This window comes from Falco naumanni, chromosome 9 (assembly GCF_017639655.2).
Source record: "Falco naumanni isolate bFalNau1 chromosome 9, bFalNau1.pat, whole genome shotgun sequence".
NCBI lineage: Eukaryota > Metazoa > Chordata > Aves > Falconiformes > Falconidae > Falco > Falco naumanni.
In genome coordinates this window covers 27,674,004-27,691,658 of record NC_054062.1, presented here as the reverse complement: position 1 = coordinate 27,691,658, position 17,655 = coordinate 27,674,004, and the positions used below count along the sequence as shown (strand labels likewise).

Sequence of the window (17,655 nt, the reverse complement as noted above, 5' to 3'; positions counted from 1 at the left end):
GAAGAGATGATTGTTGATTGAAAATTACATTAAATCAGATTGTTGTGTGTAAAGTAAAAGTCAGAAAAATCTTTTAACAGTAATTTGTTTTTCAAAAAAACCCACAACACACGTCATTTTTAGTACTCCAATATAACTTAAGAGGTCACTTGTTGGAACTGCTTTATTTGTAGATCAGTAAGTAAACACTTGAGCAAGGTCAAAGTTACCTTGCAAGGTAAGTAAATTAGAGAATAGTAGCCTGGCTTTCAGCATCAAGATTTAAACACATTGTTCATGATAAACCTGAATCCTGAATATTTTATTTGGAAAAAATTGTTTCTTTGGTGCCATGCTTCACATTTTGCAAGGATTGCTTTCCAGGGATGCCCGCAGTTGTTTTTGTTGTCTAACATGATGCAGCACTAGACTTATTTGTAAATTGAACTGTAAGGAAGCATGCTTGGTTGCTCAGGTGTAACAGTAATGATGATTAAGTGTTTTATGCTCTCTCCTGACATCATATCCTTGTCTCAGTAGTTGATATCACTTGATTTTTGTCACTTCTTGAATTGCAGGGTTAACAAATTGGAGAAAGGTAGGCTCATTTTAAATATGCTTCATACTGATACTCATCTTAAGTGGCTCAGGTGTAAGACCCAACCTTCTTCTGTACCCGAAACTTGTATATAGGTAACTAAAAGCAGCAGAACAGGGGAAGCTTGAGCCTAAAGGTGGAGTTCTAGTGATTTGATTCTTTTAACACCTAATAAGAAGTAGAATGATGCTACAACCTTTCCTTCAATGCGGAGGCGGCATTAGGACACCTGTCTGCTTTGGCTAAATAATTATCTTTGAGTTTGCTATGCCTTTTAAACATCTGATTGAAAATGCATTACTAGACTCATTGGCTAAACGGTTAGGGTGCCTTCCTAGGCAATTACATTAGAAGTACCTCAACAATGGCGAGTAAGTTACACACACCAGGACTGCATTTCAGCTTGCCATCTTGCAACTTAGTTGCAGTTCACAGATCTCAAAACTACTGTTTTGTTTTTCCTTTGTAGTTCTAGAACAAATCGTGCTCCGGCTTCTCTACCAGGTTAGAGTAGCTGAACTACCAAAGGACTTCCTTTAGTCCTGTAGCATTCCAGACTGGGGCTGGCACTTCGCAAGTGTTATTGAATGTATGATTTGAAGGCTACAGGTTAGTTTTATAGAGGGAGTGGAGAGATGAGTCAGGACCTATATCTGGTTTTAAAGCTGGAGGACTAAAGGCAGATAGAGGCTTGAACGTTGTTTCCAAGTGTTGTTAAGAATGCTGGACTCAAGTGGGAATTTTAGGGAAAATGGGAAGTAAATGAAGTTGGTTGCTTCCAATAATGCAGTGCCAGATCTCAACAACATCAGAGCTCTGAGTCATTAGAGGTGATTCTTCTGGCAGGCTCTGTTGAGGCTCAAAGTTAAGATTTCAAACCTAAGGATGTGCCTTTGGACTGGGAAAGAAAGCAACTTCAGGTTTTATTGGGATGCACAGAGCAGCAAAATACTTAAAGCCTGTTGTTAGTGGCACACAGTGGAGTTGTAGAAAGAGAAGATCCATATGTGTTCTCTTTGAAAGAGGTAGCAAAATGGCATCTAGCTTGAAACTAGATTGGAGTTTGATGTTTTAGGTCAAACAGAAGACTATTGCAAGGCTACTTGGTCTTGTGGAGAGGTGAATCCATTGTACCTAGAGGCAGAGTGCTGGAGTTTTACCTAGCCTGGTGCCTTTCCTCCCAGCTGATGTTCATGGTTGCTGCTATTCAAAGCACTTCAGCTTTCTTTGAGTAGCTGTTGTGCAAATATGGCAGCCCAGTTTCTAGTCTGGCATTGGATGAAATTTAAGATCAAGCTTGAAGTAATAGTCTCTGGTATTTTCCCGTAACTTCCTTTAAAACTTGGAAATATGTCATCCTCTTGGGCTGGCATATAGCTAGCTCAAAAAGCTGAAAAAAGTTTTGTGTTCATGTTTTTTTGGAGGGGAAGCCAAACCCCCAAGGGAAACAAACAAAGAAACAAAATCCCATTAAAATATCAAGTTCCTCATATCCCCTTCTGAGACTCAATGGTAACTGCTTTTAGACTTCACTGATTTATCTTAAATAGCCGCAAAGGAGTGATTTCAAAAGCAAAAGCAGAGTGGAAAGAAGCAATTTTATTACTAGAACATCACATTAATGACACCAGTGGAAATGGTTAACATCGTTGAGTTACTGTACTCTCAGTATGATGAAACTCCTGCAGGATGCTGTGGGCACAGGCAGGAATAGTTGAAGCAGTATTGTTAAATAAGTGTTGCCACTCATAGGTGTTACTACTACTGTTGTAGTTTTGTGATCAGAGCCTATAAGTTTTGGTATAGTGTAATCCAAACCATGTTAGGAATAGAAGTCTTGGTATGTGCCAGTAATTGTTTCTTATTCTGTGGCACTTCAGTTACTTTTCAAACTTTTCATTGCACCTACTAAAACATTTTTGAGTGTCGTTTGAGAGTGTTAATATGTGTTCCATTGTGGTTATATAAAACTAGCAGGGAAAAAGCCTTGCAACTTTTCCACTAGGCTTTTGTAAACTAGAGCTTAATTCAATGAATTGATTTCATATTTCAATCCCACAGGTTCTTTCAACAGAAAGCATTATTCAGTTGTAAAGTGTAGGCTTCTTTTTAAGGAATTTTGAGGTTTTCAAATGGATTTTGAAATTCTATACCAAAACGCTACTGACTTTTAAGTCCATCTCAATGGATGACTTCCTGGGATCAGTGGAACTCATGAATATTCTAAGCAGCAACCAATATGTCAAATCTAGTACACTTCCTGCAAGTCAGTGAATGCAACTTGTAAGCATTCACAGATGCTGTTCCTTAACAGGGCTTTTGTAAGGTTTTACTGTTGTCAACAACACATCAGATGTGATACTGTTAGCTGCCAAAACAATGTATTAAATGTGTCCTTCCATCTTCAGCAAAGCTTATTTGTAAACCTCCCATTAATTTCTCTTGGATTAGGATTCCTAGGTGAGGTTTATTCTGACATGATACGAAGTTTGACCAGGTTTTTTTTCTTTCTTCAGTAACAGACTTCAATGAATATCTAATCAATAAAAGTAAAATTGTGTATTTTCACTTGTGGCATTCATAAAAAGTGAAACAAGCCTTTGCTTAATTCAGTACACCAAAGAATATTAAAGAAACCCCTGAGATGCATTATGGTGGGGACTATGTTCTGAAAGTTGTTTTAATGTTATATTTGTTTAAAGAATTTGAAAACCCAGATCTGATAAGAGCGATGAGCATGCCTAAATCTTTTGTACAGAAATATTTATTAAAGCCTTCTGTGTGTTTACAAGCTTTCCTTTTTAAATCTACCAGCTTCCTGGTTAATCATAAAACAGCTTTGATGCAGTGACAGATTGCCATTGATGTTTAAAGCGTACATCTTTCAGCTTCCACCAGTGCTAGAAGCAGTGGAGCTGAACTCCCAGGTGATCATGGTGGCATTCTGTAGTGTGTGCAGAGACCAGGTGGTTACTGCTATCCATGAAATCAGGATGCATGAGTTCTTTTGCATTTCAAGACTGGTACTCCAGAATGTATCTTCCTGCATACCTGCTTTTGGGGAAGTAAATCTCCATTTAAGCTGAAATACAGCTGCTGCGGTAGTTGCAGATTTAAGGCAAGGCTATAGTGTAGAATTTAGTGACATGTTGTCTTTAGGATACTTTGTCTGGTTTTCTTGATGGGTCTTTGAACACTTCTTCCTCCCTCCTGAAGGCAACGTAAAACATTGTAAAACATGTCCTGTACTTGTGAAATGAGCCTTTGTTGTTTACATAAGCACACTTTTTGTATTTTTTTTTCTTTATGGATGGACCTGTTCATTTCACTAATGGTATGCAGTTCTGGGACTGACTAGAGAACAAAAGAGACTGTCAGATGTTGGTACGTGGCTTGGCTTTTTCATCAGTCCTTCCTTCCAGGTCACGTGTCAGAAACCACTAGTTTGGTGTTGTGGATACTTAGTTTGCTTCCACAGGGCTGGAATAAGATATTGCAAATTTCACTGGTGGGAACAGTTGTGGGATGTGTGGATCAGAACCAATGCTTACTAGTACACCTTGTATTAATGAAGTGCTATTAATAGCAACAGCTTGATTCTATTAATAGCAGGTAAATATTCATACAGTGAAAGCAATTATGCCCAAATGTGCTTACTCACTGGGTTGGAAGAACAGCTGGGAGACCTCCACGGAAGTAGCAGGGTGTACTGATGCACTGAGAGCTTCTGTGTGAGTGTTCAAAAAAATCTCTTAGGGTGCTGTCTTTCATCAGGTGTATATGTAATTCCATACTCCCTGCCTGCCTATAGCAGCTGCTGCTTTCTCGAATGCAGTCTTTTTCCTCTTCTTTAGCAAGCTGTTGTTGATGGTAGTGTGTGCTGGTGGCCTTGGACAGAGCAAGGAGAGTCTTGGTGTTCTGAGTTTCTAGGTTCTCCTGGATTCCACAGGACTGTTAGTCTTGAGCTTACTAGCTCTTGGGAGATTTCCACATTTTTTCAGCATCTACTTCTTCTCCCCAGCTTGCTGGTTTTTGATGGCTAGAGCTTCAACTACACACAAGTATCTGTAGAGTCCATTCACATAAACTTGCACAGAAGGGGGTTTTGTGACAGGCATTTGCTTGTTTCCCAAAGAACAAAACCATTCTGGGAACTGAAAAGATAGTTTGTATTTGAAAGCTATACAACGTCTTAGAAATGCTAACAGTTCCTAATTGTAAAACTATGCTGCCTGGTCAGAAACCCTGGCAGCACTGGGATGTAAGAGCAACTGTGCAGTTTTCAGACAGACTGTGGTTGTTGAATCATGCTGCTTCTATCTGGGCCAAGCCAAGAGATTTTTCTGTGCACAGACATGACTGTATTCAATTTGATAAGGAAATGTATTTAAAAATACAGCAAATGCTTTAAGTGAAGAATATACCTGGGGATCTCTTTCCAGAGGAAGAGTGTGAACATACGCGGTTAGCTGGTCAGCACTACACAAAACCATCTCCCAATAAAGGTGGCCCCTCTTCTGTTCACCAGAGGTCAACTTATAAGCATCCTGAAAAATAACCTTACAGACTACTGAACTTTTAATCCCTCTCAGTTATTCATAAGTTTTTGGAAAGTGGTTTTCCAACATTCAGAATAAATACACTTTAATTTTCAAAGCACTTGTACTTAGCATGCTCTGTGGGAGCTTGTGGTCGGAATCAAATATAGTACAGCCTTGTATTTAGATAAATGGTTGCTAATATGTTCTTGTGTTGGTTGGCTTTCTAAGAAGTGATAGAGCAATGCAGTCATCTGCCTATTTGAGTGTAATTGCTTTAGGCACTGGCAAAGGTTATCTGCTAAACTGAAGCTTCTGTGCATGTTCCCTGATTTTCTAGCCCATGTTATGAAAGTTGAAGGTGTGAAGATTGCAGAAAATGTTAGCAGAAATAATGGTTCACCATTTGTTTTCAAATCTATAAGTTACACAGTGATTTCCAGCTGCTTTCTTTTCAGCCTTCAAATAGCTCTGTAAGATACACTGAAACAAACCCCAAGCAAAAGTCCGAGAGCTGTTGCATGCTGTGAACTTACATTTAAGGAAGTGTCCGTTATTATTAAAAGAGCTCTGATATTGCATAAAGTATCTTTGAATTCAGAGGTAAAACTGAGTGTTAAACACAAATATTGGCATCAAAGCACCTGTAATGAAAGCTGCTCCACTTTGAGTTAGTTATTTTAAAGTATAATAGAAAGCAAAGGAGGTAGCACACTATGCATTTGCTGAGCAGTAAATCTCTACAGCGGTGAACTTGTTTTAAAGAAATGTAAGTGTGTACGAATATAACTTGTTTATATGCTTCTAATAAACAAAAAGAAAATCCTTCTCTCTTTTCAGAAACTTTTTCACTAAAAGGACGAAGGAACTCAAGCCTGCTGTCCAAAGCGCTCCTGGTTGGAAGTTGTTCGGAAAAGTCCCACCAAGGGAAAACCTTCCAAAAGATTCCAAAATTATTCAGCAGGTAAGTAAACTTCTCACAAGTCTAGGTACAAAACCTGTAAAAAAAATAGTAATTAATGCATAAATATTGCAGTTCTGTGCTGTTATCTCCACGTTGTTACTATACAACCAGGGCGTGCTCTGGGAAGGCTCTTTTGGGGCTTTGTCTGAAGAATAGTAGTTACTGAGGAGTTTGAGTTTTATGATTATCTAGTGCATTCTTCAGTACATCTCAGTGATTATAAAAAGGTGATACATGTTCAAAAAGTGTTTAAGCTGTTTTGGTCAAAAACATCAGAATGTTATTAATTTCCTATAAAACCTTGCCTTATTTAACATGCTATGCTACGATGTTTTTTAATGGTAAAGTGATTGTGAAATAGTTTAAGCTTCCTTTATGAAGTTCAGTTTTGAGTTACTTTTGCCTGTTTTGTGAAGTAAAAACACAGTCATACTTGTATATTCAGTTTTTCAAGATAGATATTAGTCTAGCAAAATTTATCTTCTCAATGTGTTCTTGGATATTCTAGTGTAATGAAACTGATTCCCACCCCCCGACTCATCTTTCCATAGTCCTCCTTGCCTGGAAGGCTTACTATCTGGGTAACTTGTGACAAATTGTTTAGAATTCTGAAACAAGTAATCTTGTTTCATTTATACTTTCACTCAAGATATTTTTGTTTCAAAATAGTAGTGTAAGTTGAACTAGTTCTGGAGTTACTGGGGTACGACAGACAGGTAACTCTGATTTCCTTTCTCTGATACAAAGTTGCACTTTCATATATTTGTGCTTGTGCAGTCTGTCTTTAATTTGATAAGTAATAATAAGATGGCATAGTCTTTAAAGATGAGCATTTAGTGATGTAGATGTGATTCTGAAGTTTGAAGATTTGTTGACATAAGAAATCTGAATGTCCTTTGTGTTGCTAAAAACAGTAACTTGAATCTCTTGAGAGCTGCTGTCTCTGTCTCCTTCCTTAAATTCCCTGTAAGCTGATGTGTTTGGCAGGTGCAAATGGCTGTGAATGAAGCAGTGTTCAGCCATCTTCTAGAAGGACCTTCGTGGTGAAGAGGGCCTTTTGGGAGCAACTAAAGTGAAAAACAAGAGGTTCCTTTTGAAGGACTTCAATGTAATGGGACTTGTCACACAATAAAATGTTGTAGGAAAATGATGAGATTACAGAAAGTGCAGTCTTGGGGGTTGGACTAGATGACTTTTAAAGTTCCCTTCCAACCCAAACCATTCTATGATTTACTGTAAGTGAACTGAATGCTTTTTCAACATTTTTCCTATACAGTTTTCCTTATTTAAATGGTTTCCCTTTTTGGGTGGGAGAGGGCAAGTGTTCTTAGTTTGCTTGCAGATGAATGCTCTTGGCCTTGCACTATGAAAATACTGTGGTAAACATCCAGATGTCTCTTCCATCCTGAGAAATGGAGAGTATGCACAATGCTACTAGTCATCTGCTTCCCATTTTCTAGTAACGATGTTTGTTCTGCAGACCAAGTCATAATCTGCAGAAAGAGTCGTATTTTTTTATCCTGTTTCAGTCAGTGACCGTTCTGCTTTTAAACTGTAGCGTTCCTATTTTTTTTAACTTCTCCAAAGTGGCAGAAAAGCAAATATACTAAAATAATATTTTATGTCTTTAAACATAATTGAGTTGGTCCTAGCTATTTTGTTATAATGGTTGCCGGATTAGAGTCAATATTGGATTTATATAATCTTGAGTAATGCGTAGCTAATATTTTCAGCTTTTAATTTATTTTTTAGCTTTTTATTTAGCTAAAGCATGCATGAGCTAAGAAACACAGCTAGCAAAGGGGGATCCAGATTGATGGTATACTCTGCACAAAGTTAAATACCTGAGAAAATTTGATTCTTAAATTGAGAGGTGATCCTGATGTGTCTGCATTTAACACATCAGATGTCTTGCATATGTGTTTAAAACTTACAATACAACTCCTTGTGCATATGCCTCTGAAGAAAAGCCAATTGTTTCTTTCTCAAAACTGTTCAAATTTGCTAAGCTGCTGATGGGTTAGAATGAATATAGACACACTTGGTTATTGAACATTAGGGGAAAATAGTATATTCACTCTTGTATGGCTGACTGAAGTTCCCAGATTAAATTCCTCACTTTGCAGGAGAGGTGAGTGAAAAGAATATGAGGCCGTTAAGAAGTTGCTGGAAACAAGATTAAAGCTTAATATGTTCTGTTAACCTGGCAGAATACTTCATATCCTACAATGGAATGTCTCTACAGACTTCTACTTTGACATTCTAAATTTTAAGTCAAGGGGTCAGATGTGATCTGAAACACAAAACCCATGTTTTCCCCAAATTTTTTTTAGTTTTCTGTGGTCAGAACAATGGCTACTCACTGTTTATGAGCTTCTAGGTGTAAGACCATGCAAGTAGAATGGGCCTAAGTTATAGGCAAGCTGCCCATGAGGGAGTTTATGGTAGTTTGTTTCTAGTATCAAAGCTTGCCGTTGCTGAACAGCAATGACATTCTCCATGGCTGTATATCGTTCTATGACTATACTGATGCCAGTGGCCAGTATCCTTCAGAAAAAGGATGAGATCTTAAGCCCTTTTGCAGAAAAAAAATAACCCATGACAGGAAAAACTTCATAATTAATAGGAGGAGGAAGTCTTTTGGGTAGGCTAATACTTGTATCAAAACTTTATGGCAATATTGTGAAGCTTAAAGGATTTTCCTATTAGTAAAACAAGAAAAAAGTTGTATCACTGTAGATTTGTAGCCAAAAGGTTGGTAGAGCACACATGCCCTGTTTCCATCCTGGCTAATGGAAACCTCCTTTGTTGTCTTTGTTTGGGTAAGGGTGATGTACTGAATTGATACTTAGATTTAAATGAATGCTTGTGGCTCCCAGTTGCTGTTTGTCAACTAGGCATTGCTATGTATGCCTCTCCAGAGAAGTCAGGTAGTGATTCTAATACCCTGAATAACTTCCAAGAAAATCTGGGAATTTAATTTGGGATACTGTTTCAGACATTTTCCAAACTACTACTCCAGCCAGCTCTGCCTCCAGAGACTGTCTAATGAATATTACCGTAAATAATTTCTTTGCAAGTTTCTTAGCATATGTAGAAGCAGATGAGTATTTTTGTCGAAAAGCAGCCTGCAGGGCTTGCCTGACTGGGGAGACGGTGGGGTCCCTTGCAGCTGTGCTGCCATCAGCATGCTTTGGGAGAGATGCTCTAGCTCAAACTGGGGCAGAGGTTGAAAGTTCTTGGCAGCTGCGTCTCCCCGCCCGCAGCTGCTGGCAAGCTCGGCTCTCCTTGGATTTAGAGCTGCCCAAGCAGGATGTGGTATCGAGGCCAACTCTTTTGCTGGACATCTCCCTCCTCTGGGCTTCCTTCCTTCACTGTCTTTTAAGAAGGGAAAACAGCAACTCCTTAGGACTGAAAATGTCAAATGCATTTGATGGTTTTAGGAAGTGTGCCTTTTTTCGTGAACTGCAGCTAGTAAAACTGGCTGTTATAAGAAGTATGTGGTCATTAATGATCAGTCTGGTAAATTCTTTTCAGTCTATACAGAAATCTGCTTTAAATTAGACTGCTGAAATATTTTAATACAGAAGCATGTAAAGCAGAAACCGACTTGTGGGCTGATGTGTAACAATTTTGTGTGTATTGACCGAAGTCCACATTCTTTTTAAAAATGCAAACTCATTTTCATTCTTCTGTGCTTATGGTTAAAGAAGAGAGCTTTTAATCTGTGGTCACAATGATTCTGCATACCATAGCTCTTGTTTTTTACTAAAGCAATTTTGAATACTTTTTTATTAATTTGCTTAAAGCAGTAGGGTGATCTTTTTCCCCTAATATGCCTGAATTAAACACAAAATGTGAAAACGCACATTGCAAGATAAAAGTAAAACATGTACCAAATTCACTTTATCAGCAGTTTTAACAAAGTATGGTAAATGGCAGCCTTAAATGGGGTAAAAAATCTGCTTTTATATTTAATTAAAAGCTTGCAGTGATTTAGAAATGATTGCTTATTCAGAAGTGGAGTAAAGCTGTCTTTTTGCAAAAGTTGTCACCTGGCATACAAAGTAGAAGGTATTAATTTTGGCCAGTCTGTTAAATGCTACTGCTGATTTTGATGAGTGGGTCAGTGTCCTACAACTAACATATGAAAATATTTTTGGGTGGCTCTGAAATCTTGAAAAAGTGCTTGAGGCTTAAAAATCTCAGTGTCTTCACTTGCATATTTTTCCAATGTAGTTATCTCCAGGCTGAAATCTAATGCAGAAATTGCATTCACTGAGTCGGCAGAACTCCCATGGTCTCCCAGGGACAAGAGTTGTCAGAGGTTCCTCTTCAGAGGAACAGATGCGTTTTGAATCAGTTTTCATGTGACTCAGACCTAACTTGCAATATTAACTCTTCCCTCCAGTCTGTGTCAGTTTAACAGCGAAGGGAGATCTTAATGCTTAAAAAGTGTATATGGCATGTTTGTCAACAGATCTAAGGACCGAGTATCTGAAAGAAGTAGGTAAATACAGTGCTAGATGCTTTTTCATGGGAGTGGTTCTTAAGCAGACTGATACCTACGTAGAGGTCATGTTGGCTTGTCTTGCACTGCTACTGGAGAAAAGAGAAAGGCAAGACTTCTGCCTGTTTAGCAGATACAGAGTGGAAATACACTGGCAACAAACTGCCTTGAAACCAGCGGGGGGGTTATTACAATAAATGGGGGTGTTGGGTCTTGCAAGGGACATGTACACCTGAGTAACAGTTTGTCTGCTAGCAGCAGTGAGAACGCCTGGATTCACAGGAGATGTCCCTCATCTTTCCAGAGTCACACATGTAGTCAGTAAAACGTTATGCTAGGGGTAAAACAAAGATCTTTCCCGGTGTTTTAGACTTTCATAGTGATAATCCTGTCAGTAAAACGGTAATGAAACTGGTAGGACCTCAGTGAGACAAATGCCTCCTTTTGTTTGTGTAAAGGATCTAAAATACAGTTCAGCTCCTGCTACCAGGGGTCACCCAGCTGCTTTGACGAGGAACACTTGTCAAGGAGAACTTATTATGATGTCAGTGCCATGCTGGTGGCACAAACGCATCTTCAGGGGAGTACTCTGCAGTGAGCGTGGGATTAATGTTTTGAAAATACTGCAGAGGTGTTGACCCTGATGTGAATTCTTCTGACTGCTGTTTTTTTTAGGAAAAGTCTTTGAGGTCAGCTACAAAGAATATTGAAGCAAGCCTTCTCTTCCTAAAGCTTGAAAAAGAAAGGATAAGCATTCTACATCAAAGGCCCACTCTAAGTCACTGTGCTATCTAACATTTTCGATCTTGTGGTGTTAAATAGAAAAACCCAAACACAGAATGTGAAAGGTTTTTTGAAAGTTAACCTAGTATTTCATTTTTTGCCAAATGCTTATCCAAGTCCAGTTACGTTTCTTTTCCCTTTCTCCACAGTGCAAGTACTATTCTTGAGTATTGATTTTAAGCTTTAAAGCTAACTAGCTTATAGGTAAAGATCTAGTTGGGTATGATGTGCAATCTAAGATGAGCTGAATGAAAGCAAAGTCTTCAAGACTCATTTCTGTTGTGTCAGCCTATAGACAATGTTTTGTTCTTTCCTTTTTAACAGCATATTTTCCAAGGCTAGTGTTTAAACAAGTATAACTTTTATGGGTGGTGTGGACTAGGGAGAGACAATGAATACATCAGGGAATGCCTTTTGTCATGCACCTGAGAAGCGCCATGGAAAAAGATCTCCTTTTGGGCAAAAGTGCTGATTGTAGAAAATATAAAACTTCAATTAAAACACAGAAATATTCCAGTAGTTCTCTGTACGCATCTTGCAGAAGTGGGAAGTCTTTTTGTGTGTTTTCGTATAATTTTGAGAGCTGGAGAAGAAGTAGAAACAGACACGTCTGTTTGTTCAAACGTAAAACATAGGTACTCTACATATGAATTTAAATTTTGGCTTGCATGTTGCTATATTGTAATGGTCTTCATTTATTCACTAAGGCTTTGCTTCTGTTTTTTCTCATTAGGATGACAGTTCTGGCAGTCTTGCATCAATATCTGCTCTCAGTCAATTAAACACAGGGGTATGAAATTTAATATATATATATATTTTTAGTTGTATTCAATGCCATGCATGGGACTATGTAGCACTCATTAAAATAGAACAAACATCACATTTTCACAGTAGCATGAATATTTTGACACTAACCATCACCTCATTAGATACCATTAGTAAAATAAACAAATACACATCACACATGAATCTCACTAACAACTTAAAGTGATAGAGTATTACTGCTTATTGTTTATGTTGCATGTTCTTGAATAGTGGAAAATAGGTAATGCTAGAGCTTGACAGTAACTTTGTTTGGTGTGCCTCCTTGCTTAATGGTTAAGGTTGTTAAAAGTCTTACAATGTATTCAAAACTATTACAAGTTATTAGCTTTGAAAAACAGTATCCTATAATCTTTTGTTTTTTCCTTGTCACTAAGTCACATAAACTATTAACAGCGGCACGTTAGAATTCCAGATGCTTTTAGTCACTACTTCCAATATGAAATTGGAAACCTGGAAATGTACAGCTATTGAAACTTTTCTTGTATGTTGTATCTTCTATTTGCTGTGACTGGTATCCTTATGAAATTGGTCCAATGCATATGCTTGTTGCTTTGAAAACTTTATGTAATCCCACACTCTGTGTTAAACAGGAATAGTACGAGTTGGCTTTTTAGTTCTGTGAAGCTGTTACTCTGGCTTTGTGAAGCAGAGCAGTAATATAACTGCTAGTTGATATGTGATGCTTATGGTTTGTGTTACGTGGTCCAGCCACCCTCTGCTCTTCTTTATTGGGCCCAAAGCCCATGACTTCACATGCTTTTGTAAACAACAAAAGATGACACTTGATGCAACTTTTAAAATACCCAGTTGTGGAAAAAAATAAACAAATAATTGAAGATAGATGGCATTAATTTGAAGATTAACCTAGAAGCTCATCAGTGTCTGGTTGTTCTCTTGTACTATGTGAGGATTAGTATTTTTCCCTCCTCCATTATAGGTTCTTTCTATATTGCCTGAAAGTTAGGAAAGAACGTACTGTTTTGTCTGTCCTGACAGCATCTGGCATTCTTAGTTTTGGGAAAATGTCTAGTTTATGACTCACAGAATTTTTTGGTGACATCTACTTTTGCTATGAGCACTTTGTTTATCATCCATTTGTAGCCAGTGCTAGCTCAGCAATTTTAGCATTTAATCTGAGGAGGACAGGCGTGATGACACAGGAGGGAATCCATATGCATTAGCAGAAGTTCTTACATAAATTAACTATATCATCTAATAAACTAATAGAAGAGTGCCCCTCCTAAGCTATAGCAATTCTGTTACTATTTCCATTCTTGGGTGATCAACCCTGTTTGAAATGATCTTTCTGATTATATTCCTAGTTAGCTGTACAGCATTGCAAAAATAATCATACAGATGTTTTTAGAGGCCCATCTGCTCCACAGTCACACGTGTAGAGGGGGAGAGAGGTTCAAAACCATTTGCAGAATATATGGTAATCCCCATTGTTTCCTCAACAGAAGCAGTGACTGAATAAAACCTGTTTCAGATCAGGCTTAGAATTCTGGGGGAGTAAAGCATGTTAAAAGAAACTGTCATACACAGGGTGCATGCTTTAATTGGAGTCTTAGTATATGCCTTGACATCTACTTTAAATAGAGACAGTCCTTAAGTTAGTGAAAGTTAATTCAGTGTTGCCTATCAGATAACTTTCTCCTCCAGCAAACCTAAAACATAATTGGATCTGTGGTGCTTAATCACTATAATTGGTACTTTCAGGACTGTGAGGACTTTCACAGTCCTAGTAATCCAAGACTTGTATCACTCGTTTCCAGGAGTTTAGCTTTTGTTGTTGGATCCTAGATAGATCAAAGCAAGATGCATGTTAAATTTCATGGTCAATATTTTAGTCCTTTACACCTTTATAGTTTGGGCACTGTAGGTGTAAGTTTCTTTTATAAAATTGAATCATTATGTGCATGCTTTGTTAAATACTTTATCCCCACAAGCATACCCTATTTAAGGTCAACTAATGCTTTTGGAATGCTGCAGTGCAGCTGGTTTTCCTTTCTGTAAGGTGGCTTGCTTACTGCAAGAAGCAGCTATGGGCAATTACGCCTGCGTTACACAGTGCAATCCAGTACTGTTTAGAGATACCTAGCATAGCTCTGAATGGGCTAGCTGTCCTATATGGCCCTTCCAAGGAAGGGCGAAAGAAACTTCAGCTTTGTATGTTTTCCATGTAGATGTACATCAGGTAAAGCAGGTTTATTATTTTTCTTTTGTTTAAAACACCAGGGGATTATTATTATTTTTTTTAAGAAGATACAATTTGGGAGATCTTTATCTTCGTAAACACAAAGTTACAAGCAAAAGACTACTTTTTTTAATTATTATTTTCCCCCAGCCCCATTTACCTGTTACTTGTCTGTAGGTTAATAGGCTTATCTGTATTTCTGTAGGAATAAATACCAGAAATACAAGTCCCTCTACATATCAAAGTGCTCTTAAATGTGTTTGTCGCAGTGCTTTTCAGGAAAAACGTGCTTTTGGCCTGTTAGCAGGTTAATTATTGGCAGTAGATGAGAGGATGCAGTTCCCACCTTAATAAGGATATAACTATTCTTACTTTCTATTAAGGTGAGATTTGTTTTTCTTTATTTTGGGATTGTGAAAAGTTCCGTAACTGTCAATAAGTACCAGATATGCTGCAATAAAGAATTCTTTTAAGAACGCTCCCTAAGCTACTGAAACCATAATATGTCACTCCTCAAAATTATTATTTTTTTTACATAAACCGGTCTTACGTAGTCTTCAGTCTTAGCTGTCAGCTGTTCTATCCTCTGGCATATGCCCTGCATCTTAAACATTTGATAAGATATTTGAGTTTAAATGGCATTTTTACCTTGTCATGGAAAAGTACTAGCTCAGCTTACATCTTTTGAACTGAAATTCTATATCAGCTCAAGTTTTTTATCCCATATCAAGAACTTCAGAGTCTGCATCAAATGTGTGGTTAAGGCTATTGGATTCTTTACATCTAGTCATATCCTTTTATTTTCCTGGAATATTTTGTATTTTAGTTGCACAAACTAGTGAGTTCCATGTATGCCTGATAGTTCTGGGATCTGATCTTCAAATGAGTTTCCTAGAGCGTAGGCTTCTTGAGGAGGAAGCATCTTCTATTGGGAAGTTCTGATACTTTGGAATATATTTAATCTTGGGGAATGTGCAGCCATGACTGTTTGAGCTTCAAGCTGTTTGGGGCTCTGCTTTGACTCTAGAAATGCTTACAGTTTCCCCCCCTCTGTTCATGTGTTCTTTTCTTGCAAAAAAACCCAACTGTTCATAAAGCGTACTTACTTTCAGAAACACGACTGGGTGATGAGTGGAAATCCCTGTTGAAATATTATTTTTTTTTCCCCTCTTTCTGTCTTGCTTTGGAAATAGTATATCAGTTCTTAGCATGTACGATAGCCAGAAGCACTAGCACCATTCAAATGTGTTGCTTGTAATAAAAAGGTGAGAGTGGCTTCATTTCTAATGTCCCTCTTGCAGTGCTTTTATTTAACTTGCATACAAATTAGGTATGTAAGAATGTTGAAAAGGTTGGTACCTTTTGAGCTTCCTCATCTCTGACCACTAAATGAACTTGATTTTGTGGCTTCTGTTACAAAGTATTGGAAAATGTGAAAGTAAATGAGAACTTCTACCAAGAATGAGAGATAGCATTGTTACTGTACTGCAGCCTGGATGCTGACCTCCAGGTGCAATCACGGGATACATTCCTATGTTAAGAATGTGCTGGGGTATCCTGAGATATAAAGCTTGGCAGGAGTACCTATAATGTCTCTGGTTTTAGGTGGAATGAAATAATCTTAGACTTAAGAAAATATATATTCATTCATACAGTGTATGTTCTTCTTACAGGTTTTTTTCTCATGCTTGTGTGAATTAAAACAGAGCTCTACCAATCCTGCATGTCCAGTTGTTCAAGATACTTGTTCAAATATGCCAAATTATGTTGGATGTTTATTATTTTTCAATCGGAAGTTGTCTTGGGAATTACCCTTCAGGGCAGGAATATGTTCTAGGAAATTTGTACAACTGTTCTTTGCCAGAGACTTAGAAATATTTCGAAGCTGTATTTGAGAACAGTTGGCTAGTACGTTTGAAGTCATTGTGTTTACAAAGAATTAGGTTTTTACTGTGAATGTATGTATAAATTATGATAGCAAACAGTTGCTTTCTCTTTTTCTTTACAAGGTGCACATTCGGGCTTTTTGGTGAAGACAGAAAAGCAACAAGGCTTCTTCTATAGATGTAACAGTAGGCTGGTTGCGATAGATTTGCACCTGTCTTGCCAGGGCACTAACAAAATGAGTTATTTGGTGTGCTGCCATGGGGCAGAGTATGACACAGTGATTAAAGGGTGGAGAGCTGGAAGGATAGCTGAAGACTTGGTGGGGTGGAGTGGAAACCACTTCAAAAGATACTGAGAATGTTCCAAAACTATTCTTTGGCTTGTTTTATGGAGGTGTAGTCACCTTTTCTCATCAGTTAAACTATTATTCTGACTCTAACAAAGGGCAAGAAGTCCAGATAACTTCTCAGAATGTGAAAAGTAACGTGGCATATAATGCGTATGGCCTTACCAGTGAGCACACCTGATCTCTGAAGCCAACAGGTTGGGTCTGGTTAGTATTTGGATGAGAAACCACTTGGGAATACCAGGTGCTGTAGCCTCTGGCATCTCCATCCTTGGTGATACTAAAACTCCGGCTGAACAAGGCTCTGTGCAGCCTGCTGTAGTTGACCTTGCTTTGAGCAGCGTGGATGGACTAGATGATCTCCAGAGGTCCCTTCCAACCTCAGTGATTCTTTTACAACTTCCTCTTGAGATGAGATTAACATGACATCATTGAGGTTATGCTTTTCAGATTGTTGAATGTATTATGCTAAATGTGGAAGGACAGAAATTCCGTTACAGATCATTACAATGGGTAGGGTAAGGAGGCTGATGAAGAGAAAGCTTTAAGCCACTTTTGTGTTGGGCAAACACTTTGTGCCCTCTCTGGAAATTTGAGGCTGCACTGTCACATTTGTAAGAGGTCTTTTCCCATCTAACTTTATGGACTTCAACTGTGTGTGCTGTACTCGTAAGCTGTTTAATACCTTTAAAGTTGTCAGCTCTGTTTCCATAATGTAGTCAGTGAACACTGAATGTGTAAAGCCTTCTGTTTCTCCCTGGGAGAACAAATGTGTACAAGAGGCTGTGTCTTAGGGGTGAGACTCATTTGGGAGCAGCTTCTAGAGAAGACGTACATTTGATTGGGAAAATATGTGACCTAATTAGTAATTGATTAGTGGTTTTCTTTTTGTTTACTTGAACATAAGATGCTTTGGTTAATCTGAGACTGAATTTACTTACAAAATTATTAAAGCAATAGATGTACAAGAAAAAATTGTCTTTAGATAAAAAAAAGCTTGTACAAGTTAGAGCTCACTTCAATGTGCT

At 38.0% G+C, this 17,655-nt stretch overlaps 1 protein-coding gene across 3 annotated transcripts in view; it reads left to right on the top strand.

Moving 5' to 3' along the window:
- Positions 1-17,655, top strand: part of TBC1D12 (TBC1 domain family member 12) — a 45,114-nt gene that overhangs the window by 12,663 nt on the left and 14,796 nt on the right. For 2 of the 3 annotated variants that reach the window (XM_040606869.1, XM_040606867.1), the window contains exons 2-3: positions 5,956-6,079; positions 12,106-12,162. In XM_040606869.1, the coding sequence (XP_040462803.1) occupies positions 5,956-6,079; positions 12,106-12,162 (181 nt within the window). The remainder of the gene's footprint in view (positions 1-5,955; positions 6,080-12,105; positions 12,163-17,655) is intronic. The other variant, XM_040606868.1, reaches the window with a different exon arrangement.